Here is a 27,867-nt window from a genome sequence, read left to right as displayed (position 1 = left end):
GCGCCGGCCAACTCAAACGTCACCACTTCCCGCGCCGCTCCCTTGGTCCGTGCACGAAGCGCTTCGCGACACTGCGGCGGGCCAAATCGCCGTTGGGATTCGGCTCGGTAGGTCGCGTATTGCGCCCCATCGCCGTTGCTCGTGCGCCTCCCTCCGGCCGCGCTGTCATCCTTTGTCGCGTGAAATGCTATAGCTGCGATAAGATACCCGATTCACGTCACATATCACGTGACGGATTCGTCCGCGGTAACGTCCCCGGCACGTGAATCCAGCTTATCGGCATCGCCGATAAATTGGGGGGGGGGGGGGGGGGCAAAGCCACTGACCGAAGGTGCAACGTGACGTGGTCGAGTTGGGAGTCCGCCAATGGGGACCGTTTTTCCACATAATTCAAGCGTCGTATGCAGTCGTTTCCGCGGAATGTACGCGGTGGCGGGTTATCCGTGGAGAAATACGGCACAGCCGGCAAGTGCGAGTCCCTGCGAAGTGAAGAGTCGGGCGTTTTTAGTCTCGTTTGACGGGCAGTAGATCCGTTGGGCTGCAAGTCCAGCACGAGACGCGGCATACAATGTCCTGCACTGCACTCGTCTGCACGAGCAAACATGAAGTGCAAGTTAAAAAAAATATATAGCTCTAGCAATTGAAGGTTCTTAATGCTCAGAAGCAGCAAACTGCGTTATAAGGTTTGCCTTTAGGGAAGTCTCTGGTTTAACTGTAATTATAGGGGCTTTTTCATCATGCAGCAAAATTACAGTGTGCAAGTTTTTTTTGCATTCTGCGATTGTCAGCATGCAGGCGTTGTAGGCTGGAGTCGAACCCACAACCTCACTCTCTGCAGAACCGTTAGGCTGATAAGGAACGTATGGAACACAACACGAAGCGTGTAAAGAGCTTTATTTGTCTCTAAAATATTATAAATAAATATAAATTAAATAAATACATCTCGAAGGAATGGACCATCTGCTTTAAAAGAAAGTGGGGGGAAACAGTGGAATGTGCGTCTTGTCAAAGTCAATAAGTGCTGCCTCTGAAAAAACAAGTGTTCATCACCCAGGGAGCTTGTACAAAAAAAAGAAGCTGCTATATGCACTACATTCCCCAACCAAACTGAACAGACTCAAATAAAAAAAGGTCCAGAGTAGAACATCTTTGGCAGAGTCCACCACGTCGATCTGCTGAAATAGGCAGCCACACCATGCAACCGCAACATCTACAAGCATATACAGCAATAGCTACTGCAAGGCAACCTTTCCGTACAAGCAACAGAATCACTCGTTGATAGCATACCACTCGTAACAGCACAAGTTATTATTCATATATGGTGTGCGCTGTATTAAGGGTCCTTCACTTTAGGTTTTCCATTTTTACATCTGGGACGTAAAATTTTGGGCGCTATTGGCTTATGGTAACTTGTAATCGAGGTAAAAAAACTTGGGCTATTCTCCTGCAAACTGTTCACAAAATGATTTTTTTATTTTGCGAGAAATTTGAGGGAGAAAGCCTCGCGGAAGAAAATCACAATCAGCACTCTTGCTTTGTCAGGTATAACATACTTGATTACCATTAAGTGTGTGTTAAGCATGGCTGAAGGCCCATCCTCATGCAGAGGGGAGACCTGTTTGTAAACATTAAAGTGGTTTCATTGCAGTGCTGCGAAACGACTGCGATTGTCCCAACAGACTCCCTCCCAACTCTCACCAAAACCAGTTATAAGAGTGTGTCAAATATTGTCTGAAAATGGATTTCAGCCCAGAATGAAGGACCCTGCGCACACAAGTTCAAAGCCAAACCATCAACAAATGGAAGTTCTTAGTACAAAAAAAAATATTGCAGGTGCAATTCACAGATGTCTCACAAATGATATGTATCATCCATTTCAACAAGTGGGCACAATCTGCCACTCCTCCAAGCAATATTAAAGAACAATTTTGAATTACACAATGTGATCACAGCTGTAGGCGTGCACATACAAATCATACACAAAAATATTTTATACAAAGTATACCCTTTATCGCAGTTAGTAACATGTCTCTTGCAGTCACAGCAATGCGAGTATTCTTGCAGGTGCGCTAAAAGTGCTTATGAAACAAAGCTGTGCAAGCAACGATGTCACATAGAAGTAAACCAAACTTAACTACACAAAGCCACAGTAGAAGCAGTCTACTGTCACATATGTATGTACTATATGTTAAATTAAGCGACACTTTCGCATTTGTGGGTATCATTTGATCTCTGTGACAACCTGAGACATGGAACAGAAGCCCCTCCAGCTAGGTGAATTTCCCACAAGCTGGAAAGGTTCTCTTGAAACAAAAGCAACCAGCATGATGATTAATCTAAGCCTTTCAGGCACAAATTGTCTCTGCAGGCTGAAAATTTTGCTTTATGATTTTTTGGGGTTAGTTAGCACTTAAAAACGAGCAAAATCAAAGCAGTAAAAAAAATAGTATCCACAAATACACTAACTCCAAGCATGAACTCAAAATGCTACTTTAGCATTTAGGAATGAGAATAAGCTTTTTAAGATGCGGTTGGAGACACCCAGCCAGTTCTGAAGTTGACCTGATGTAAATCATATCAAGCAAAAAAAAAAAAGAAAAGAAAAAAAAGAAAGAAAAAGAAAATCTCCTTTTGTGGTGATGTAGTGGCACTGTTGGAAAGCACATCATATCTTCCAGCATTTCTTTTCTTCTTCTAACAAACTTGATCCATGATCAACATTCAACAAGTCTAGTAAGCAGGGATCTAAGATGTTGCAACAAAAAAATAATAACCATAATTCTTTTTACTAGTTGCTCGTTTTGCTAGTTTCAATTATCAGGTGCCACCTATGTAGTTAGCACAATTTTAGACGCCCTGCCACAAAGGCCTAATCATCCTCCAGCATGCCGATCTAAGACAAAAGGTTGCAGCAGCAGTTGAAAGCATGCCATGCCCCTGTACCCCTGCGGGCCTGCCGTGCAACTGATCTAGCAGGCAGTTATATCAGTACAAAGCGCTGAAGACATGAGAGGTTCACCGATCAACGCAACTGTTAAAACAATAAAAATTTACGTTGTCCACAGCACTCATCTATGCTATTCGCCTCTGAATAGATATAGTGAAGATGAAGTTCAGTTAGAATTGCAGATCCAGGCACACTGCTACTCCCTTTTGAATAAATATGATAGCAGTGACAAAGCTTGATAAGAGCTGCACATTCTGGCACACTGTTTCTGAAAACATAATTGGTGCAAGTCATAGTGCTTTGAGGGTCATGCATGGCAAACAGCTGACATGCCTACCAAACCTGGGCAAACCCAATGCCATCTTGCAGAAAAGAGAAAGAATAGGCCTACCCGGTTCTGTGCAGTCATGTGTGAAAAGTTAACGCAAAGTCTGAGCGACTGAAAGTTGAGCAAGTTAGGTGGGATGCCCATTACTGAAAGGCAGTGTCCGGGCACACTAGGATGCAAAACTGTCGTTTCTGCTGTCCTGCCTTCCTGGGAGCCTCTGTCAAAATAAACACTCATCGCCCTGAGACAAAGTATTCAAAACGTAAAAACTTTGGCTACAACTTGAAGCCAGATGTATATGGTACCATACAGGCCGTCCCACATAACTTGAGCCAAGAGTTTAAAAAAGGAAGGTACGTCGGAAGCGAATTGAACCAAACGCATACTATTTGCAATAGCCTACAGTAACTCGGACAATTTATTTCGTTTTCCCCATAACTCACTAATTAAGGTTAATTACCCAAATTTTTAATTATTGGCTGAGGGCCCCAAGTATGATACGCAGATTTGTAGAGCACCTTCAGAAACCACCGATCAAGTTGTTTCCTTTACGATATGTCTCACGCAGTCCTTTCTTTCAGGTTGCAAAGAAAGCTCCGCGAAATATGAAAAAAGCCACGTGATGGAGCGTTTGTGCAGTGGTATTGTGCTGCTCTCAAGCATGCGTTCGGTGCGGCAAGCATTCGAGCATGCTGCTGTCATATTAAAACAGTAATTGAATTTATCAGTCTCGCATATAAGGCGAGAAGGTGACTTCGAGGCTAAGGAGGCTGAAAAAAAAAGAAGATGTCAGCTTATATCTCAATAAATGCAACAATTCTGCGACGAGTACATCTTGTCTTGGGTCTTGATAGAACAGGCAGTTTAAAGCGTGTAAAGTTTGGCAAATATTTCATGTTGCAGCAAAAAAAATTTACTGTTTGTGCAGTGTTATAAAGACAGGAAATACATACGATATTGCTGACAATTACTGTTGCGGGACAAGATCATGACCTAAAGCTAGGGTGCACAGTTCTTATGTTACCAGTATCAATGAACAAATGGGTCCACCACTGTATATACTAGCTTCAGTGGGCGCTCCGTTGAATGAAGCCATAAAAATTTAGGTCTAGAAGTGCGTCCAAATGCTTTTGTAAGAGTAAGTTGTAGTTATTCCCGCAAAACAATCATCAATGCAAGTTACCCAGCTAGCGTGCCATGATGTTTTTCAGATGTACAGTTCTGTGGCATTCTCAGATATCTGGTCACAAATTATCACGGCAGGATACCACATTCTCCGCAGTGCACAAATGCAATCCCAAAGTAAACTTGCATATTGAATTGAAACGCTTTTACATGCAATCCAACAGTCCCTCCACAGTACGATTCAAATAAATTTATACAGTGAAACCTCGATATAATGAATATCACGGGCATACTTAAAATTGTTCCTTATTTTGAAGTATTGCATCGAAGGCACGAAACTAGCATTAAAGACTAATTTCAACAGGAGGAATCAGCTATATTTGCAAGTAATACATCCACAAATACATTTACGCCATTTACAGACTCTGCATGACGACATGAGTGAGAACGCACGCTTATGATCTGATTGTGAAACAAATCGTAATTTTGGCCACCTCAGGTTTTGTAACATGCACCGGCATACACGGGTGTTCTTGCATTTACCCTGCATCGAAATTCTGCCGTCACGGCCGGGATTTGATGCCCCGACCTTGTGGTTAGAGGCAAACCAGCCTCTTTCGCTGTGAAAAGACTGTTAACATGAAGCTTGTAGTAACAAGATTTCACTGTATAAGCACATCCTACTGGGTGTTCCTTTAAGCTGCATAAAATTTTTTAAAGATTGCCTATGGCAGAGGGCACAATTCTAACCTGAGATCTAAATTACTCGACGAGACGGCCGTCACTTATACGAGAAATCAAAATGTTCAATTGAATAATTCACGTAATTATGCTAATTAGCTTTTTTCATTATTTACTTTACGCCACATATTTCAATCTATGAATTATAGCCGCTGAGTTCGCACGGCATATCCACTTGGAATGAATTCTCTGGACAGCATCAGTTCAGATATCTTAATTTTTGAAGTGTCCCTCGAAATGCATTGGTGCTTCAGTTATTTTTGTGCTTCAATGCATAACACAGCGGTTTCTTAAAAAGTAACTGGAACACAAATGCACTTCGTCAGAAACTGAAAATTAATATATCAGAACTGGTGCTATCCAGAGAACTCATTCCAAGCGGATACGCTGTGCGCACTCAACGGCTATAATTCGTAGATTGAAATACGCAGCATAAATTATTAATTTAGAAGTTAATTAGCACAATTACGTTAATTATTCAATTGAACCTTTTGATTTCTCATAGAAGTAATGGCCGCCTCATCGAGCAATTTAGATTGGGGGTTTGAATTATGCTAGCTGCCATATGCAATAAAAAAAATGTGGTTACTTCCGTAACATTGTATGGGACACTTGTAGAATCTATAGCATCACTAACATGCTCTGTATTGATAAAAAAGTCTGAACTAGAATTTCTTGTGTTGAGTTGATAAAGCTGCCCTAAAATGCTCTGTAAAGTGGCAGTTAAATTTTTTAATCCATCTATTAGGTTACAACAACAATCGCAACTCACAACCAGCTGTGGCCAGCCATCCAAATGCCACTTGTCGAGAACTAAAAAAAAGCTAGCATATTTTTTTTTCTTTTTGCACTTGCTTCGTCAACCTCATGCAACCACTTCCAAGACACCTGCTATCTTGCATCGTCGAGACAGTGCCATATCCTAATGACTGGGACTGTATTATACAAGGATTCATTTGATTTTCCCTTTTCTACGTCCTTTGTCACTGTCTGGTGAAACTAAGTCTTCGATATTGTCAGTACTGGCCACCTGCTGTGACCAGTGACAAATTAATAGAATCGAAGGAAATCAATCCTTGCACAATCCAGCCCCTGTTTATCGCACCAGTAAGTGCTCATCACGTATGCAAAAAAAGAAACAGTTCCCTGGCTCTTGCATCTAGCAAACACGTTCGACGACTTGAGATTCACGATTTGACGCAGCCTTGCAACAGCTGACAGACAGATCCAACACAAAAGTTACCCGACGTACCTGTTACACGCAACAACAACTGTGCGCCCTTAACAGCATTAATCTCTCATTAAAAATAGTATGTCACACTATGTATATACATATACTTGTATGTTTGCTTCTGCGCACCGCAGGCTACAAACGTCAGATCTATTCTCACAAAGATTTTTTTTTAAGGTGCTCCAGATGCAGGAAAGCTCTGTCCAAGTTGCTGCATCCTTTTCGTCATTTTCGCTTTCTGTTCAGAGAGAAAGCAAAATGCAAAACAAAGAGTCAAACTCGCAAAATGACATTGACTGCTTAATCTCTCAACTGCCAATGGCAAGTCAACTCATCGTAACAAAGGTTACGCCACCTTGTAATTCAGACACATAACTAGTAAACAATGACATTAGTATTTGTTTATTTACACATACTGCAGGCCAAGTTTGAGCCAAGCAGGAGTGGATTAATAAGTCCACAAACAAGAAAGTACTATATACAGCGGAAGATGCTCGAAATTAATGAAATATGTCATGCAAACACTGAGCCAGTAAGAAAGAAACCAAAACGAAAGGATATTTGGGTTCTTTGAATTTGCTTCCAAGCATTATACAATAACAGGGCACAAATATTTGATGCAAACTGCAACAGTGAAGTGTACAATAGAAGAATAGAATTTGTAAGTGCCATAATATTGCACGAGAGTGAAGTGTGTTATATGTATTGAATATGTCATCAGGCAATGAGCTCCAGCAAAATATTGCTTGTGGGAAAAATAGGCCACATATTTTTTTCAAGAGCAGTAAATGCACTACAGGCATTCCTGGTTTCATATTTTTTAAAGTTCACTATTATGTAACTCAACAATAGAAAATGATATCACAATGTTGTGAACAGTACCCATAAGACATCTCAAGCATTATACACCACCCTGAAATATACCACTACTAATTTATGCATAGCGCCTTTGCAGAATTGTTGTAAACATAGTAGCAAGTTTACATAACATTTGTCCGCTTCAGGTGCGTTAAAGTGCAATCTACCAAACTGCAATGTCTTTTTGATGAAGGGTTATACATCTGTAAACTTGATGCTCCGGTTGTTTTCTTTCAAAACTGCCGATTTCTGAAAATTCTTGCAGAAAGCTTTCGATACAGCTTTCTCACTGAAATGCAACAAATTTCATTTGATTTTTTTTTTTTTCAGCATTTGTCCAACCTGAGCATTTCTGCATTTCATACGCATTCGAATAGGGAAATCAGAGTTGGCTTCCTCTTGAACCTTCATCTTAAAGAGACACCAAAGGAAAATATTAAGCCAAGTTACATCGTTAAGTTATTCAGCTGCAAGTCTCATCTTTTTGTCTGTGCCATGAATGACTTTGTCGCCTAGAAAATTGCCGCTGAAGGTCCTGCTGCTGCTTCTCTATTCGGATAGCCCATGCCTGGCTGGGCGGGTTGACATAATCCTCACGAGCTCCCTCTATGCTGCTCTTTGCGAGTCGGCCAGTGTGGACATCGCACGAGAGGTACTGGAGTCTGCAGCAAATGGAACCGCTCCAATTTTTCCATTTTCCACCATTTTCTCGCCTACGACAATGCTGTTCTCGCTCCAAATGACGAATTTGTTATTTGCAGAAGCTCACTCTTCCAATCTAGCTCGACCTAATATTTTTCTTCAGTTAACCTAACCTAGCCTAATTAACCTAAGGCCAACCTATGATTAGCATCACCGAGCACATGCAATCGCTCACCAGGCCAGACGGCTTGTTGTTCCTGACCTTCACCACCTCGGACATCACGCTGGATTTTTTGGCTTCCTGCAGGTCCTTCACCTTCTTCCTAGCTGCCTCAAAGCTGGAGAAACAAAACAAAACAAAAATTAACCAGATTCTGGAGTTTTAATGCACCAAACCCACAATCTCGTCCACAATCTCGTAATGCAGGCCGCAGGTGGGAGACTCCGGATTAATTTTGACCACCTGTGGTTCTTCAATGTGCACCGAATGACCAGTAAACTAGCATTTCTTTTTTCATTATGCCTCCATAAAAATGCGGCTGTTGCAGCCAGGATCAAACCCACCACCTAAAGCACAGTGGTGCAACACCACAGCTACTGAACCCCTGCAGTGGCACATCAAGCTATAACAAGTGATCATACTGGGTAGCTACATGGGCGTGTTGGTACGGCATCTTCTATTTTGTTGTACCGCACGTATGACTTACTGACACATTGGTATGACATATTGAGGGTTATGATCTATAGTACAACAAATTGAGAGTGTATATAGCAACGAGAACTGGAAATAAATCTGTTGTTGAAAGTTAGCACTGTGTGGTTGTCAAGTGTGCCTTTCTGTTGACCCTGTCGTTCAACTTGTGCTACAACAAAATAGATTACGATATAGGCACTAGCTGTTGTGGTTAGAAACGTCATGCAGCTTTTGCGACTTCCCAACTGGACACCATGGGCACACTTTAGCTCTCCATCTACTCTGTAGCGCAGTCACTGGTTCCTCGCACATAGTAAAGTTTACAGAATGCCAAAACATTGGAATCCTAGCTAATAGCAGTAGCGTTGGTGGTGACACCTTGTGGGAGTTTGTTAAACCACAAGGCATCAGAAGTTTTTTTTTTTTTTTTTGCAGTTCTGTTCTCACTGAAGGAAAAGAAGAGAGCTGCTCTGAATTCAAGATTATGTTGCTAACAATGACTCTGTGCAAACAGCTAAGTTGCCCAGTTGCTCAGGAACCAAGAGGTTGCAACGTCCCCACATGTTCCAATTCAAACAGGGCATTGGCCCCGAGAGCCAAACCCTCCCTCCAACATGGTAACTGAAGCCTGGCTTTCAATATAACAAGGAAAAGTATGCGTGGGCGAAATTGACCCCAAGTCCTGCCACTCCACTCAGCATACTCTTCTGGAGCAGCTGAAAGTTGCACGTAGCCCAGTAAATGCAATGATGGCGTAATGCCTCCTAGTTCAACTCAACATCACGAGGTGGTGCCTGCCACGAACACTGCTGTATGCATCCGGTATCCTGCAAACAGTCGCACACATAGGGACAAGCTAGATCTCTTATTTTCAACTCTGCAAAGTCGGCTTGTCAATACTTGGAGAGAAGCTCCTGCGAGAAGAACGTGTGTGGAAGTGGCTAGCAAAAATGCATTATTGCAGCCCTGATTGCGCTTCTCAATGACGTCCATGGTCATATTTTGTAATGACTACATTTTTAATTCCTTTCTGTCGTTCCACACTCGCTCTTGCACAACCATGCTACCATTACTGTCAATACAGGTCACTTGGCATAATGAATACAATCAGGCGAAAGGAGTCCTTATAAAACATCAGCACTGTGTTGAGCCGCTAGTTGATTCCGTTTGCAGATATGCTTAAAATAGTGGCACTGTGAATAATTTATCAAAATTTCTTCCAAAATCTATTTAAAGATTGCCATTTGTGGGCACCAATTTCATACAGCTAAATTATAGACTCAAATAGAACCTCCTTTTTGCAAGGACCGATGCATGGCCTGCAGTATGTTATAAAAAAGAAATGAAGGTGCTGAATTTAGAAAGCGGTCAATTAAAAATATAAAAAATTTTATGGCCTATATAAGCTGGCTGGAGACAAAAGGTTTACTCTCCAGTGATTTTGAACTTGAACTGGTCAGTGGCTTTCTGCAACTTTGCGAGCACCACTTACTCAAGCTTGATCTTGCGCTGGACCTCCTTCTTCCAAATGTTCTTAAAGTCATTGCAGAAAGGCACCCACGGAGTGAAGAACTCCTTTGGCCACTCGGACTCATTCTTGGACTTGGGCTGCAAGCTGAAGTAGTCCTTGGTCTCCAGGAATCTGAGAACAAGAAGCAGCACAGGCACTCCGAATGGGAGTCTGCAACACCCGTTGTCAAAACACGCACACTGAGGGCATGGATCCGATGCTGATCATACCATCCCTTGATTACATATGCAGTTCAACGTTCTCAGTTTATTTTTACAAAGTTCTTTCCTTTTTTTTCCTTCCAGTGAGTTATACAGGGTCTTCAAAGTTAAACAGTAACAGCGTGCTCACTTGAGCTCGCTGGTACACCTTGTCAAACAGCAGAATTTTGAACAGCACAACACAGGACAAAGAAAGGAGACACGCGACAGAGTGCTGACTGACAACCAAATGCTGTTTGCAAAAGCGGCATATACGTAAATACATGAGGAAGATAGAAAAAAAAAAAAGGAAATGTTAGGACAGATGGTCCCATTTATTTTGTCTATAGGGATATGGACGGAAAGCTAACGAATGTGTCCCTGTGTGTCAGAATGCTAAAAGTTTCAGAAAATCTCCTGCATGTGCTGTCTGGAGTATCTTTTTAACTATTAGGCACTTATCAAAGATTGAGGTGCAACTGTACCTTCGACAACACGTAGCAAGATGACTCTGCAGGGAGCCTCTAAGTAAAGCTGCATGTTCATTAAGGCAGTCATCGATACAGCTTCCTGTTTGCCCAATTTAATAGCAATTGCACTTGAGCAGAATTCCACATACAACATGGGTGCGACACTCAACAACACGATCAGCAATGCTGTTTTACAACTTGTTCTTGATGAACTCACTTGCATGATCTACCGATTTTGTTAGGGGTGCTAAATATTACCTTAAATCCAACCTCAGCTGCGATTTTCAAAATGTAGGGGGACACGCCGTGCACATATGGAAACCCAGCAAACCTAGATCTTGAGGGTGGCATCCTTCGGTTGGATCCGTTCGCCATTTTTTATTCTCACCGACTAGAGCTACAGCAATGCTACGCAGGATCTTGCTCGGATAGCCACCCAATTCTGGCTTGTCAACCTGTGCTGAAAAGCTCTGTTCCACAGAGTGCTTGCACAAGCGCATGAGTGCAGCTCGCAAGCAATGCTTTCATGATGCCTCATTTTACAAGTCTGTAATGCGCAGAATGGAAGAAGGCTTTTCCTCAAGCCAGGCACATAGCTCCAGCACATGCGACAAGGCTTCAAAACGATTCCCACGTCTAGATATCTTATTTTTTAGGTGCAAGCGTGCGCTGTTGATGAATGATGAAGCATAGACTGGTTGATAGATGGACTTACTCTGTGGTGCTGTGTGTAAGCTCGCATATCTGGCATAACGCTCAAAAGACACGGCAAAAGTTAATGCGAGGCATGTTCTCAAGTGTCCATCAAAAAAAAACTACGAAAAGTTGTCCAGGCGTGGCATTAAACCCACACAGTTGTTGTTCAAACCCTTTGACCACGAAACACAGATTGATACATTTTTATGACCAAACTTGTTGCACAGCTTCTACAGGTTTGCATGCCAAGTATGAAACTGGGCATGGTTAGGCGTAAGTTCACGAGTTTCATCCCGTGGGAATACAGTTGAACCTCACAATAATAAAATCTGCGGAGAACGTGAACTTTCACAGGAATTTCATTGGTGCGAATGAGACAGCACAGAAAGGGAACGCGCTGAAAAACGAAACTTTCTTGTCAAACTTTCTTCAGCCTACTTTGGCGAGCCTAAATATAGAACTACATTCCTGACATCACGAAGTGTGCCCCATGCGTTGCCGATAACTTTCGGCGATACGATCACCATTGCGAGATTTTATACAATTGAGCATTGTACATATCTACGTCTATAGGCGACAGCATTAATACACTAACTTCGCAAGATTTTGTCTAACTCGGCAACAGACGGGTTGGTGCCAATGGGCAACAGCATTGATATGATCACCTTTGCAAGATTTTAGACGGTTTAGTCTCTACAAGCAACAGCACTCTTCCAATGCACGCTGTTGCCTGTAGAAGCCAATGCATCCTGTGCCAAGTTAAGCGAAATCTCGCAAAAGTGGTTGCACTCACTACAGCGATCGATTAAACATAATGCCCCATCACACAAACCTACGGCCAGCAATGCCGAATTCACACACGATGCCTGTTGGGTGGTGCCAATACCAGTATTCGTGAAGCAGGAGGCGCGTATTCTCTGATTTCAATCAGCCCACCTTGGTGGGACGTGGAGTCTTTTCTTTATTTGTTTGATTTTGCTGGACTTTTTCTCTTGCAGATTATGCAGTGCACATGGTACACAAGAAAATGTCACATGCCAGAGTTCGACAGCAATGCAGCCGTGCCATTTGAGACGGGCAATTCAAAAACAACATGGCAGCCATGACATCAATCGCCTTCTGCACTTTGCTGTCTTTGTAAGAAAAAATGGTGGTGGCCTCACAAGTGTGCTGCAGCAGTACTTTACGCAATTTAAGCGGACACAAAATCCATTTGAGCACTTTTTGTACATTTAGCATTACATGAATTCCAGAAAATTTAGCTGATATGGGAGTACAGTTTGGAGACGTTTTCTTGTCGAGAGACGCGAAACGCACTGAATCCTACGGCCATTCGCCAGGGATATGAAGACACTTTCATTGTGGCAAGAGTTTCATTGGCTTGCGTTTTCGTCATTGCGGGGGTTTGACTGTAGTACATCCAATGTACTGGGCTTATGTTGGCCCAACACTGGACCAATGCTGGGCCCGCTACTAAGCACTAGCCGGGAGAGACACCCCGATGCCGCCCACCACTCACTTGAGCCTGCACTCCTCAAGGTTCTCCTCCTGCTCCTTCTGTTCCTGGCATGCCTTCTGCAGGAACGTGGTCATCTGCTCCCGGAAGGGTTCCTGGTGCTCGCCGTCCGAGTTTGCCAGCACCTTCTGCACCTTGGACTCGCAACCTGAACAGCGACAATTGACATAGTACAATTGCGTGGAAGCAGAATGCACCCTAAAGAAAAACACGCACAGACATGTTTTCCTTTACAAAAACCTAAGGGTTAAGGTGCACATCTGCATGGCTGTTAACGCAGCACAATATCTGCTGTCGTCATACAATACATACCATACTGCCACACTACAGTACATGCCATACTGACATGCACGCTATGACACAGAATGCTAGATTTGCATTTTGTATTCTCCACTGAACAAGAACATCACATAATTTATACTGTAAAACATGAAACTTCATTGGCATTATCAAGTTTTTCCTTTTTTCTATCAAGCCACAAGTGTGTATCTCTTATAAAAAAATATTACCATTAATTCTTAACGATTAGTCACTGGACTTAAGTTGCCAAGTAGGAACTACACCTTTGCTTGCTGATACAGAAATGGAGGTCAAAGTCAAAAAGGGTGAGTTGTTAGTCTTGCGCATGAAAACCCATTCCAGACTTACTACATGACTGAGGTAACAGATGCGCAAGAACACTCGTGCCATCGTTGGCTGGGATGCAACACCACGAGAAGCAAAAGCGAGAAAAAAAAATCTGACCAAAGAAAGTGTCTGTTCGTGCAAGGTGTATGCAAGCGAACTTTTATAACCATTGATAATTAAGTTTCAAAGTGCAAATTCGACACTCTTACGCAGGTTGTGTTGAAAATTGACATTGACCTCACCGCCACACGCCAGCATTCACCATCACACGAAAATATCTGCAAATCGCCCCTTAACAGCTTCACGGTAAAAAAAATAAGGAAAAGAATATCGAGGACAGAAACAAATGTGCGCAGGAACTAGGTGGTGGAGATCCCCAGAACCATGGCTTTCTCCTTCAAAGCAATGGTTTTTTACATGGCACAACAGCAACACCACAACTTTTTTATATTTCCTCCGAGATTCATTGCCACACAAAGAACAAATTGTTTTTACCTGCTTTAGAAGAAAAAAATGTCTGTCAGTGGGCTAGCCACATGCATAGCATCCGTTTGAGTGGCCCTCAACCACACTTTTCCTGTGCCGAATTTATTGGCTCTGGCGATAATCCAGGAAATTCCAGCAAACATTTCCCGATTAATCGTTAATTTATTAGCTAAAGAAATACGACTGGTATGACAACTACGAAATACGCCTGGTACAAAATATGGCGCCCCACAACAGCTATTCCTGGCTAAAGAAAGATATCCTATCACAACCTTCAGAGATAAAATGTAGCCTATTGAAACCCCCACATAACCCTTTAAAATATGTTTTCCTGTGTATGGTCCTGCTTGTCGCTAGAGACTTGTTTAGAAATTTGACAGCTTTGAGGAGAACTTTACCCCACTTTACGAAGCGTACACCAGGACAGCATACGCCTTGCCAACAGGATTGGAAAAGTAGCGCTCACTCTTGATCTGGGCCTCGAGCTTCTTGAGATCCGCCCTGATGTCATCGAAATTGACGAGTCCAGCTCGCTCCATGTCGGTCGGCTCAGGTAGCGGAAATTTCGCCTTCTCCTGGGAAACGTCCTGCAGCAACAAGAACGCAGCACAATGAAAAAAAAAAATTTCTTCCAGGACATTAATTGCACATGACTGTCGTTTTACTCGTGCAACGAAGACACGTCATCAAAACAAAGTGAAAGACAAGCTGAGTTGCCTGCGACACTCCTAAACGTCTAACAAATATAAACCCGGGAAGCACAAATAGCGAGAGGCCTAAACTCTTGTCGGCAGAGTTCAGCTTTTTCGATCAAATGCAACAAATTTCACTCAAATCGGTTCAGCAGTTGAATAATACAGTCACTTGTGCGTTTAAAATTTATTTTAATAAAAATTGCAGTTCACCACAAGCTAAAGTTTCTTCTTAACTTGCCTCTCTAATGCCTCCCACTGTGGCTAGCATTTCCAGACACAGTTTACTGGTTTTTCATACTCATTACGATTAAATCATGATTTAGAACAAGAAGCTTCCACTAGGTTTCAGAAAGCAATGCGCATAAGTCTGAACTATGTTAGCTACATTGTACAGCCACTCTTTAAATTTCTATCATGAGGCGATCATGTTATTTACCATTAGTTGAACCCGATAATTGTACGGTACCTCCTACCAAGTTAGTTTTCAAAATTCAACTGAAGTTATAAAACAGCTGAAATAATACCCCAGCATGTTTCTGTTAAAGGTTCTGAACGGTATACATTTGCATATGAATACGCACATGCAAATACATACAGAAACTTCAGATACGTCCTTCATATAGAAGATGCATCTTTAGGCACGTCTCGCAAGTTAATACAGATGTGCTCAGCAACAGTAAACTAGACTAGCGGCAATGGCACACCTATCTAGTGGCACAAATAAATGTTAACTGCGTTAGGGAACGCGGCACCGACACTAGACGAGAAAAACACACGTGAGTGCGTTGAGCACTGTACTTAACATTAACAGCACAAGGATTCTCTGGAGGCAGCTGCAAGTATACAAGGGAGGGTTACAATGAACAGTTCAGTGCCAGGATATAAGTTTCGAAGTCCTTACCTCCTGGAACTTGCTTATATAGACTCTGACAATGTAGTGAAGAAGAGTCAAAGAGTTGTCCTGGAAGATGAAAACAAAAAGATATGTTAGTCTCACCTGCAGTGAGACCAACACCAACAAGCTGGCATGCACAATCGACCAACCTTGCTCTTGACGTCCTTCAACTTGGCCAGGATCTCGAGGCCAAAGCCATCAGCTTGTCCACGACTCCTATTCCCTGTGACACAAGCGTTCCACTGTTGAAAGCCTCGTGCATTTGCACACCACGCCACAACGAATGAATTCAGGCAATCTCTTGCAGGTAGAGGTGTGAGAACATTCACTACCTTGAGTTTAAATAAAAAGCCTTTACTTATTTGACTTGTATTCGATTTGAGAAAGTGTGCTATTCATTACAGTTGAATGCTTGCTTCTGCTCGAAAATAACCATCTCTGCCGTGATTCTAAGTGTAGAGATGAAGCTTACTTTTGAATATTCCCGACAAGATACAAGTTTCAATGAGCTACAAACCTTGAACATCATGCTGAAGTTAAACATAACCCTCTGCCTGCAAAAAGCAATATCATAAGCCCCTTTTGATCACAGAATAATGCATTGCAAGTAAATTGCGTGATCAGAAGTCTTGAAAATTCAAGGATCTTCATCATCATCAACATCAACATCATCATCAACATCATCATCATCATCATCATCATCATCATCATCATCCCAGAATAATGCAAAACAATGGTATTCTAAGAGGTACACTACCAGGTTTGATCAGAATTTTGATGCTTTGCTCTGTATCATGGCCGTTAATAGCATTCTTTCTTGCATCAGAAGGCCTTCAACTTAATTAGTGCACTTACCTGTAACAAATTTTTTTTTCGTGAGATAATGCATCATTTTATATTCATAACCAATTATTTTTGTACATATAACTCCTCACCTAACATGACTAATGTTCGTGCTAGAGGTGCAAAACTTCTTTCTCCAAAATTGGTGCCAGTTTTCCAGAAGAATAGATAAATTTGGACGCCTTCTTCAGAACGCTCAATAATATTTTGTTACTTAAGGATATAAGAGAACACTTATTGAAGCCTCTGAGAAGAATAAAGGGATTTGAGGGGTTCAACTTTATTGAGAGTTAAAACCAAACGAAAAAAAAAACGAGACAGTGAAGCCAGAGAAAGTACAGGGGAAATTAGTTATGCTTAATTGAATGTATAAAGAAAAGGCAAGAAAGAAGTGAAAACGGACGAAAGGATTACCTGTCGCAGGTGGTACCAGAGCCCTCTTCTACATTTCACGTGCGATGCCTTACCATTTGGATTGAATTCTGGCATTTTACGTGCCAAAAACAACGACCTTGTTATGAGGTGTGCCATGGTGGGGACGGGGGGGTCGGGGGGGGCTCTGAATTAATTTTGACTACCCGAGGATCTCTAACACACGCCTGATGCGCAGCACACAGGCATTTCTGCATTTCGCCCCCATCAAAATGCAGCAGCCGCCACAGCTGGAATTTGATCCCGCGACCTCATGCGTGGCAGTGTAACACCATAGCCACTACAAGCCACCATAGCGGGTTGCACTACGAATTACTTTACTGTGACCACCACCCGCACATCCACTTTTTGGGGAAAGAGGGGGGGGGGGGGGGGTCATTTGTTTATGTGTACTAGATCCAGCCCTGGGAGTGTGTGTGAGCCAGCACGGCTCAGCACGGCCAGCAGATGTGGAACATTCTTTTAACTTCAGGCATCTTAGGAGCACGCTAGTTGCCCAATAAACCCTTGTATGCCATCTCAAGGCATCTCAACGCTGCCAAATTCAAGCACCTTGCTACGCATTAAGCGAGAAGAATAAGACCTGAGGAGCTCAATGTTTGTTAGTATTCAGTTGTGTAATAGCACTACAGAATGGCATTCAGTAAACCATAATATAATGTTATTCAGGCGGTTTATGCAGCCAACAAAGCTCCACAGGTATATAAAGGCCTATGAGTGTATCGGTCTAAGAATCAATGTCGCAAACACATCACTGGCTTTCACACCGATACACGCAATAGAGCTGTTCGACTGATACATTAATATACGTATTAGACTAATACACTAGTAAACTGTACCAGTGTCAACAACCTAATAGCCTATTAGATTTTGTATAAAAACTTGTGCTAGGGAAAACACGTGCAGTTTCTAAAGGCAGTGCCAACCTGCCACAGCATTTACTGCGCAGGTGCTTCTGACAATGCAGGGAGGCCGGGGTTTGCCACGCATCATGTTTTTTGCTGCCAAAGAACAACCCACCATGTGGTTGAAGCTTGGCAGGTTGTCTACATCACAGACGCTTGTTTTCACATCAATTAAACTTACGAGTTCCGTCAATGGGTCTTGCTTCTACTGTGCAGGTATAAACGACTATCCATAACTTTTTCTTTCTTAATAAATTGTGCACTGGCTGGTGACCTCTCTCTCTCTCTCTCTCTCTCTCTGAGCATGCAGTCCATTTATTATGAACATTGGGACATAAACAGGGACTGTGCGATGCTTAGGTTCGTTACAGGCAGGCTTGACTGTGTAGCTCAACTCAACGTGCTTATAACGAATGTCGAATATAACCGATATATTTGTGACGGATGCACTTTTGTTATAACAAGGTCCGACAGAAGTCTCAACTGCACCGGCCACTAGCCGACGCAGGCTGTCAGTCCAGGCAGTTTTGTATCTATTCCATGCAACTTAGATAAAAAGGATCGAGTCAGTATCAAAAGGCTTAGGCAGCTTACCTCCGTTCATGTAGTTGCCTAGAGCCAATATAAGCCCCAGGATAGTGCGCACCTCTTTACTGTGTAATAATGCCTGCAGCAGAGAAAAAAAAATAGAGACAGTTCGAGTCGGCGTATAATTAGCATACAATCAATTAAACGTGAATGATTCTGAAACTACTTCAATACACAATTCCATTTCCAGGTTCACCTACACTTGTAGCAGTGGCTTAAATCAGGCTCCTGAGACGTACACTTGGTACTATGTTCCATGCCTGGAAACTGGCTACAGGCTGATTACACATTGCACTTCTATGTAATTATGCATAGCAGACGTTCCAATTGGTTATTTTCTGTTAGAGTTTTAATTTATGCAGATGGCATACATCTCTGAACTACAGCTGTTCCTACAATGCCCGAGTCATTCAAAGGGATTCTGAAGAGGCTAACTAATTTTCATACCAAACCTAACTGGGCAAACCTACAAAGAAGAAGAATAACTCTAGAGGTGTCACTCTCTTACCCCTTAGTTTGAGCTCTGCAGTGCCCAGGAAAACTTGGACGCTACCCAGAAAGGTTACAGGAGGTTTCCCATTGGAGTTGACGAGTTGTCTAGAGGTAATCCATTTTTTTCAACTACTTCCCTTGTTTGAAATTGAAAAGAATAGGCATCATGCTAAGAGGCAGGAATACAGCACCATGGATCAGAAAACAAACAGGGGTAGCCGATATTCTAGTCAACACCAAAAAAATAAGAAGTGGACCTGGACAGGCCATGTAATGCACAGGGCAGATAACCATGCAGTGGTCTACTAGAGTTACAGAACAGCTGCCAAGGGAAGGTAAGCGCAGTCAAAGACTGCACAGAATTATGTGGTGCGATGTAATTAAGAAGTTCACAGGCACAATTTCGAATCAGCTAGCTCAAGACAAGGGTAATTGGAGAAGACCACTGGACGAGGCCTTCGTCCTGCAGTGGACATAAATTTGGCGGACAAGTGACCACTTCCTCTGCACATTTTTATTTTAAAGCGTTCAGTTAAGATACAAACACCTCTATTTTAAGTAGTTTCCCTGCAGTTCTTTGTGTACTGGGCAAGTCAAGTGAAATACCTGAGCAATGAATTACATGTGAAACAGGTTTTACTGAAGGACGTAATGCAGTGCAATGCACACGTGGTTGCATTGTTGTGCTGCTGCATTACGCCCTTGAAGGGGTCAATGACACCCAATTTTTTAGCTTGAACTATGTTAAAGTGTACTTGTCCCACAGCAAGGTCACAAAATTTTAGTGCATTCGGTACCATAGAAAATTCATAGTCGAATATCATAGTCGAACCGTACAGCAACCTGGCAACAATGACAGATGACAAAATGAAGCCCGTTCTGCGCAGTCCATGCGCATTGTATACATACGGTTTTGTTTTCACTTGTGCGTCTCAGCAGTCAGTCCGAGGTAGTTTGTGAAGGAATTCGCTGGCCTGTGCCGATTTTCCCGTGCGAGTGAAACAATTGAAAGCACGATGCAACGTTGATGCCCTTGCTGCACCGCTGGGGGCCAGAGTATGCAGAGCAAGACATCCAATGTGGTTTCGGACCATTTCAGGGCAGATGACAATGGTGGCCCCGAAATTCTTGACATTGCACAAGCCATACCAAAATAACAGTCAGTATCTGTAGGTGGGAGGAGTTTGGAGGCAGCGATTTTAAATTGAATATTTACGGGTTAAAAAAGCACTCCGAGAGCCTAGTTTCTTCTTTTTTTTTTTTTTTGCATGCGTACAAGTATACTGGCCCCACCCTCTTGTCTACGTTAAAATGTCATAGCCCTTCGGTACAAGCGCAAATTATCCCAACAACATGTTCTCCCACAGGATTCTGCCAAACATGTTTCCACACAAACAGCTAGTGCCAGCCACTTCAGCGGTTACTTGGGATGCGAGCTAGTCAAGCTGCCCAAGAAGCAAATTCCATTTCTGAATTTGACCATAAATTCCTTTCAACATTACGCAGTTATACTCCCAGTCATCGAACTTGAGCACTACCCCACCCCGCATGTCACCTGGCATGTCATCTTGAGGTTGTTCAGCTTGTTCTCCACGGCGCTGATGGCCTCCGTGTAGGTTGACTGGAACATGATGCATCCGACACGGTCGGCGTACTCTGGAATGCGAGACAGATCGAGCAAGAAGCGCTCCGGCTTGTCTAACGGAATGTCTGGCTTCACAGCTAGGTGGTCCTGGATCAGCTTCAGCTCCTCATTTGTCGGGCGCTGCACGAAGCATAATACAGGGTACAGTCACTGAAGAATAATTTAGACGTGCTCAATTACTCGGTGAAGTTTATTTCTAGGCAAACTCCATTTTTTTCAATAAATGTGAAACGCAGAAATACTCTCCTTTGACAAGCTGTGTACAGACCTTAATAAAATGTAGCACGTAAGTGTTAAAGCCGAGTTCTACTGACCATAGAACGCAAAACGTTGATTTAGAGCCTCAAAAGAAAAAATGTTTCTAAATATCGGCAAGTTTAAAAACAAATTGTAGCACACAGTTCACAAATCCTTAACTTTGCACTATAAGCTGCAACTGCCAGAGCATCTGAAGTGCACAAATTTTGAATACGAGCCGACAGCTCACAGGAAATTGTTACAGTGCTTACAAAGGTTTTGCACAAAAGATCTACTGACAAATATGTCATACATTTCAGAGCAGCATGTAATACATCAGCCTTGTTCCCTTTAGATGTCTCAAGAGGTACAGATTACTCAGTACATATATTGTTTCTATTGCCAGGCTAGAGTTGCAAACTTGATGCAAGAGTTTCCCAAAATATTGCAATTCTCAAGAATTTCCTTTAATAGATTGACAACTGAAACAATTATTTCAAACAAACAGCAGATTTTAGCTTTCTTTTGAAGTGCAACAAACAATTAAATTCAGCCTTCTACGGATGCCAAGCAAAGCGCTTTCTTTGTTCTCGTGTATTTAAACAGGAGCTCTCGCGCTAAAGCTTGCTCTTACAACATTCTTCATTAGTGCCACTTTAGGTACCCGTTGCTGTAATGTGACAAATGGCGTCTTTGTTGCATGCACTTGTGCTCAACAGCTCTACGACAAGTGAATGTGACAGGTAAAAACAGTTGTTACGCACGAAGTGCTTTTTTCACATGAAAGATACATTGTAGAACAGGCTTACAATTTCATAAAGTGCTTGAAGTGTGTCCAAGCTCACGACCGATGTGTCGAAGTTGTAGATGGCTGTAACAAACAATAATACCCGATAACAATGGTAAATCGCAACGAGAAAGGAGGCCAGGACAGCCTATGCCAACAGTAGGTCCCGACATGCGATAGATGTATGATCTCTGCACGCTTTCATATTTTCAATGCACAAAAGCACTGAGCTTCCCAGGTGAGAAATCGAATCCCCAATTTTGGTCCCCATGTTGTTCACCACGATGAATAATCCCCGGATTTGCATTGACCAGTGTTTAGACATCTCAGAGAAATAATGCGAGTGCCCGCTCAAACAACACACTCTTCAATAAACAGAATAACGCACAGCCAACCCCTGAGAAAAAATGCCAAGCTGGCTTTCCCACAATGCAACATGGCAGCTGACTGACTGCCAATATGCAGACAGCAGCGCATTGTTCCTGCTTTCTTGCGCTTCTTCCCATCATATCTAATCCATGAAAGTAGGAACAATGCACTCGCTGCCCAGTAATCATCATTTGAACAATCTGTAGCACATTGTAATGGCAATGATGAACCGTACAGTGCCAAAATGGAGTCACGAATCTTACCCTATAGGGTGTAAACTTGTGCCAAGGAAAACAAGCAGCATTCAAAGCACGACAACAGCAGCGAGCAAGTCGTCGGTCGTTGAAATTTAAATTGCGGGTCAATTCAGTCTTATTACACAAGCATCAGCGTACATTCTGGAGTAATAGCTGGTGTTTCCGTACTTTCAAGAACGCACAACGCTAGTCCTGTTGCGTGCCCTGTCTGGTAGCTACAGCATCAGCGACAAAACTTAAAAATTCAGAACAGCCCTTTCAGTTATATTATGCTCGTACTAAGACATTTCAGCCCAATTTGTATCAGCTAAGGAGCATGCTTACTGCAAAAAAAGTTAAACACATGTACGTAGAAACACGAACAGTGGACTCATGTCATTGTTCCCGTTTCTTTGGCCTTGTTGTTCTTTCTAGAGGCAAAAAGCTTGGCTTACCGTTCTCTACATCGCTTATTTCGAGGCGAAGGCTTGATATCAGTATGCCGACGTTTTGTGATCGTTTCTGATCAAGAAGCTTCGCCACCTACAAGGAAAAAACAATTATGTTCGAGTAAGCAATCTTGATTCAATTTATGGATGCACTAGCAGAGCAATAGTTTTTCAGGGGTTGAATGCAGTGCTGAGAACTTAGCTGGTGGCCTAGGCATTACTGTTCTTATTTAAATGTCGAACCTCCCTACAATGCAGAGTGCATGTCAGTGATGCTTAAGGACTGTTCAATTGAACCCACAATGCAAAATTAGTTCATTTGCAGTCAGAAGTACACAATCTTCAGTAAGAAAAATAGGGAAAACTAAAAATTTAATTGAAGTTCGCTATATCAAAGCTCCTTTTTTAAAATGTACAGTAGGCTTCGAAAGCTTATGGAGCAAGTGACCTACAAAAAAGTTCCGAGCAGCTTGTACCCGTGTATCGGACAATCCTATGCTGACCACAAATACTAGTACAGCTTGCAATCCGAATTAAGGCTGCATGCTTACGCTGAAGAAATATACAGATTTTTCTTGGATTAAACAATCTAAACTGTTGATGTTGAACGTACAACTTGAAGAAAACAGCAATGTGGCCAGACATGTGCTCACAATGGCACAAGAGCTCTATGCTGTTTCATACCTAGCAGGCAATGCTACGAAAGCTAAAGAGACTTCAACAGCTTGCATTCCTGTCCCAAAAATACACAGTGTGTCAGATATGAAAGAACTAAGTAGGTACATGTTATGTAATTCCATGCAAGCATAAGTCTCATACTCTAATGTCGCAAAATGTGCCAATTCCTACATGGTAGGCATCACAGATCTTAAGCTATTTAGCAACGAACAAGCGAAATGACATGTTTCCACAACCAGCTGCCATAGCTTGTGCTCTCGACCAAAATATGCGGTAGTACTTCATATACTGACAGCCCAAAGGTATACAGTAATACTCAATGTGACATACAGTATCTGCCACTTTCAAAACAGCATCTTCTTGTGTACCCTTCAGCTCTGTCTCTCAGTAAATGGAACTCCTGATAAACTGTATTTCCCTTTAACGGGAGCCTACTGTATACGAGGTAGTAATAAGGGTAGAATGTATCACAGGTCAAACACAGGTGCATTGCGAGACACTTTGAGTGAGACACTTGGAGTGAGACACTTGGAGTGAGACACTTGGAGTGAGACACTTGGAGTGAGACACTTGGAGTGAGACACTTGGAGTGAGACACTTGGAGTGAGACACTTGGAGTGAGACACTTGGAGTGAGACACTTGGAGTGAGACACTTGGAGTGAGACACTTGGAGTGAGACACTTGGAGTGAGACACTTGGAGTGAGACACTTGGAGTGAGACACTTGGAGTGAGACTTCCGTGGCCACAATGGTTGTGTAGCTTTTGCAGCGTTGCCTGCTAAGTGTAAAACAGGAGTATAGGCTAGTAGAAACGCATGGAAATGAGCTTGCATTATGGCCTCACATTGCGTAAACCCTCCAATTTATACGAAAATGTGTTGCATTCTCAAAGAAGAAAAAAAAAAAAGGGCGCGCCTCAAAGCAGCCGATGGGGCACAGCGAACGTGGTACCTGCTTAGTCTTTTGCTTGGCACTTTTCGTTTTGGCCGTGGGCTTTTTCTCCTGTACCTGCCTAGAGAACAAGTTTTCGAACTCGTCCCAGTCAGTAGGGGGAGTCTCCTCCAGGCTCTCCCACAGTGTCTTCTGCCTGGAATAGGAGAGGATCGACAAGATCAAGAGAACGGCTTTCCGAAGTTCCGGTACTCAAGTGCCAAACTGCTGCCCTTCAGCACAACGAGTAAATGTAATTACTAAGGATGGTGTCCTTTCACACCTTACGAGCATTTCACCTCGCAAGAAGCGCATGTTGCTGCGTAGTCAAACTTAGTTGTCCGGCATGAATTTACCTTTATTGTATCACATGTTCATTACAATCATGTTTATTTATTTAATACGTACTCCTAGCCTTATATATAAGGGTGTAGCAGGGTAGGGACACAAATACAACTGTGAAAGTGGTATCAAACATGGTTAACAGTTTCTGTTAATAACAATTCCAAATATTGTGGACAAAGAATAAAGGTAGTACAGACACTTTCCTGCAAGTCATGTCAATGTATGCAATTCGTATACACAAAGGTATTAATAGCACTGTAAACAAAAAATGAAAACTTACCACGAAAAATTACTGAAATGAAAAACACCAATACATACGTTTAATTTCTCAAGCTAAGGTAGTAGAGAAATATAATTGGTTAGTCTTGAGACAAACATATCAGTTGAACTACTACCAACGACATGTTCAGGTGGTGCATCCCATTCTGTCATTGCCCACGGGAAAAATGAGAACTTAAATGTATTATTGTGGAATCTATACTCTTTCAAGTGTCTGCTATGTTTCGTTGTTCATGATATGGCGATATGAATGAGAAAAATTTTAGATTTATTTTGTTACATCCAATGATTCCTCATATTTGTGTTCATTAAACCCGAGGTTCGGCTTACTGCCTTGTCGTCAAACAAACCTGGACAGTCATACGATGGCTGACCACTGGAAGGGAAGCCTGAAGATTGTGTTGGGGAGAGGGGGGGGGGGGATGCTCTGGGTTAACATTGCCAACTTGGAGTTCCAAATTACACGCCTAAGTAGACGAGTCTTTTTTGCAGTCTACCCCATGATAATATGGCCGATAATCTGGTAAGCCGCGACCTCATGCCCGGCCACACCCACTAGGCCACTGTGGCAGGTGAACTACCAACTACATATTGAAAACTGAACCTAAAGCATATGACATACTATATGTGAAATCGTGAAAAAAAAAAGTTTTTATACATGTAACTGCCAATCCTATTGTCCAATACCATTACAATGATAATCCTTTTCACTAACAAGGTGATCAAGGCCTACAGATCAGCGTGTACAGTTTATGTATTTATGATGCCATGCACACACCTTGTTCATCATTAAAAATTTATTTGGCAGCCCCGTAATGTGTTGTATTCATTATGCTAGAGGTGGGAGAAGTAGCTCAATCAAGAGCCACATCGCAAGCGTGTACAACATGGCACTCAAATCATCTAGTTGGTTCGACGGCTTGTGGAGATCTGTCTACAAATGGGCTTGTGCAAGCCCTGTGCCAGACATATTGCCAGCCCACACAAGACTAAGAGAAGACATCTACTAGAAGACTATGTGCATGCTGCGTTACATACTCTGCTGTCTTTTCTGGGCTCTCCGGCAAAGCAGCCTGTGGCTGCTTGGCCGTGGGCACTTGAATCCTCGTCCAGTAGAGGGGCTTCATCGCCGCCTTGGGGTTCACAGGTTGCTTGCGGGCTGCACAAAATTGGGCGCATCCGTTATCTCAAAGATGAGGATATGTTGCAGTATCAGAACAAGAAAAGCAATGAAAATGCAGCGTGAAGCCAGAGCATGCGTGTTGCATTGCCAAAAAGAGCCAATACATGCAAAACAATTAGAGAAAAAAAAAATAAAGCTCACAAGTGCTCATGCTACAGCTGAGTGACTATAGTGCAATAGCGTTATCAGAATTAGCCCACCCACATCTTTTGTTACAGTGCCTCACTTTTTTTTTCATTAAATGAACGTCTTCGACCTTAAAACCACAGAAAAAACACATGTAAGCCTCGAAGCACCCTAAATAGTTTAGTGCTATAACAGCTTTTTAACGAAGCTGTTTGAGTTTTGTGTTCCACAAGAGGTGTCGCGACGTCATGATGCAGAAGGAAGTCACATGCAAGCAGGACATAGTAACATTTTGGCACTCCGAACAGCTTGCTCAATTGTCAGCTATGCTGCTACATCGGGTCATGCAATCAATAAGCAGCAATGTAGCACACAGCCGAGCAAGCCGGAGCAAGTGCCAAAACATCCACAGACTTGACAACCTTCGAACTTGAAAAATACGACAGTTGTAGCCAAGAAATACAAAATGTTGGTAGAATATACTAAAGATTGATTGATAAAGCTATTTATTAAAAGTTCGCAGGTTTTATTGTGTAGGGACACTGTCAAGGGGCACACTAATGTATATATTCGCAGCTAGAATGATCTGCACCACAAATGTTTATTAAGCGCATTCATGCAATTTTCCCGAAACCCCGGTCGAAATTTTGAATGACATTAGATACTGATTCTATAAGTTGGTTTCACTGCTGCGTGGGTAGGTCTGTATAATCAATGACTCTGAAGGCTTATAAAAAAAGATCAGTTAGCATCTGTATTTGCGTTCTCTCAGAATATGTTTTGTCCTAAACTAGGCATAAATGAATAAATCCCCATGTTATTGGTGTCTACATAGCAACTGCATAGCAGCTTAAAAAGCGAGCATTTTGCAATAAAATTTTAAAGTTGGCAGGTATGCATCACAATGTCCTGCTCCCATGCGACTGCCTTCAGTGTCATGACATCAAGACACATACACCTTCTCAGAAATGAAACCGAAGCTTGGTTTACAGAAACGCTATAGTAGTAACGAACTATTAAGCATACTGTAGTGTCGTTGAGCGGAAATACGGGCTGAAAAAAACGGAGTGGACAGGACAGACGCTGTCCTGTCAACTCCACCATGGTGGGTGGAGATGCGGAGGCAGCATCTCCACCCACCATGGTTCTACCTTCCGCCGCCAGTATGGACCCTATATTCTCACACGCCGACATTGTAGCAGAACAGTTGTGCGCTATTATTTGTAAAAAAATGACGGTGCAACAAATGTTTCCCAAAGTGATGCCACCTCCCATGTGAAAAAACTACAATCTGAACATCTCATGATGTCTGTTCAAACCACGACATGTTATCAGCCCTTTCTGAAAGGCACACAGTCTGCCCTTAAAGAGAGTTTAAAAGCACTTGCTGAGGGTTTATACTCGTGCATATCTGGCTTAGTAGTTAAGCATAAAAACACATACACACACCATTAAAAATACTTATACTGTGGACCCCATTGCACAACGTCGTCAAGAAATACATATTGTATTTACTCCAGAGTGCAGTACCACTTTGGAATGCGAAAATTTGGAAAGAAAATTTTAACTAAGCGTCACGCGTATACATGCTTGCTGGTTAATCCTGACAAGCTGCTACCAGATCGTGCTAGTCCCATGTCAGAAAAGTGGTTGGCGATTGTCAATGTGTTCATATTCGGCC

At 42.5% G+C, this 27,867-nt stretch overlaps 1 protein-coding gene across 3 annotated transcripts in view; it reads right to left on the bottom strand.

Annotated features, from left to right (window-relative positions):
• Positions 1 to 877: 877 nt before the first annotated feature.
• Positions 878 to 27,867, bottom strand: part of capu (formin protein cappuccino) — a 43,987-nt gene continuing 16,997 nt past the window's right edge. For 2 of the 3 annotated variants that reach the window (XM_075699612.1, XM_075699613.1), the window contains exons 9-22: positions 25,916 to 26,036; positions 24,275 to 24,410; positions 22,651 to 22,738; positions 21,613 to 21,674; positions 20,477 to 20,686; positions 18,436 to 18,508; positions 15,811 to 15,884; positions 15,668 to 15,727; positions 15,570 to 15,599; positions 14,538 to 14,658; positions 12,962 to 13,106; positions 10,059 to 10,208; positions 8,108 to 8,210; positions 878 to 6,610 (exon numbers count right to left, since the gene is read on the bottom strand). In XM_075699612.1, coding sequence (XP_075555727.1) covers positions 6,545 to 6,610; positions 8,108 to 8,210; positions 10,059 to 10,208; positions 12,962 to 13,106; positions 14,538 to 14,658; positions 15,570 to 15,599; positions 15,668 to 15,727; positions 15,811 to 15,884; positions 18,436 to 18,508; positions 20,477 to 20,686; positions 21,613 to 21,674; positions 22,651 to 22,738; positions 24,275 to 24,410; positions 25,916 to 26,036 — 1,439 coding nt within the window. In that variant the 3' untranslated portion in view covers positions 878 to 6,544. The remainder of the gene's footprint in view (positions 6,611 to 8,107; positions 8,211 to 10,058; positions 10,209 to 12,961; positions 13,107 to 14,537; positions 14,659 to 15,569; positions 15,600 to 15,667; positions 15,728 to 15,810; positions 15,885 to 18,435; positions 18,509 to 20,476; positions 20,687 to 21,612; positions 21,675 to 22,650; positions 22,739 to 24,274; positions 24,411 to 25,915; positions 26,037 to 27,867) is intronic. The other variant, XM_075699614.1, reaches the window with a different exon arrangement.

Source organism: Dermacentor variabilis, chromosome 7 (genome assembly GCF_050947875.1).
Source record: "Dermacentor variabilis isolate Ectoservices chromosome 7, ASM5094787v1, whole genome shotgun sequence".
Taxonomy (NCBI): Eukaryota; Metazoa; Arthropoda; class Arachnida; order Ixodida; family Ixodidae; genus Dermacentor; species Dermacentor variabilis.
Note: the sequence above shows the minus strand (reverse complement) of the source record. Positions and strands in the feature narration are given on the sequence as shown.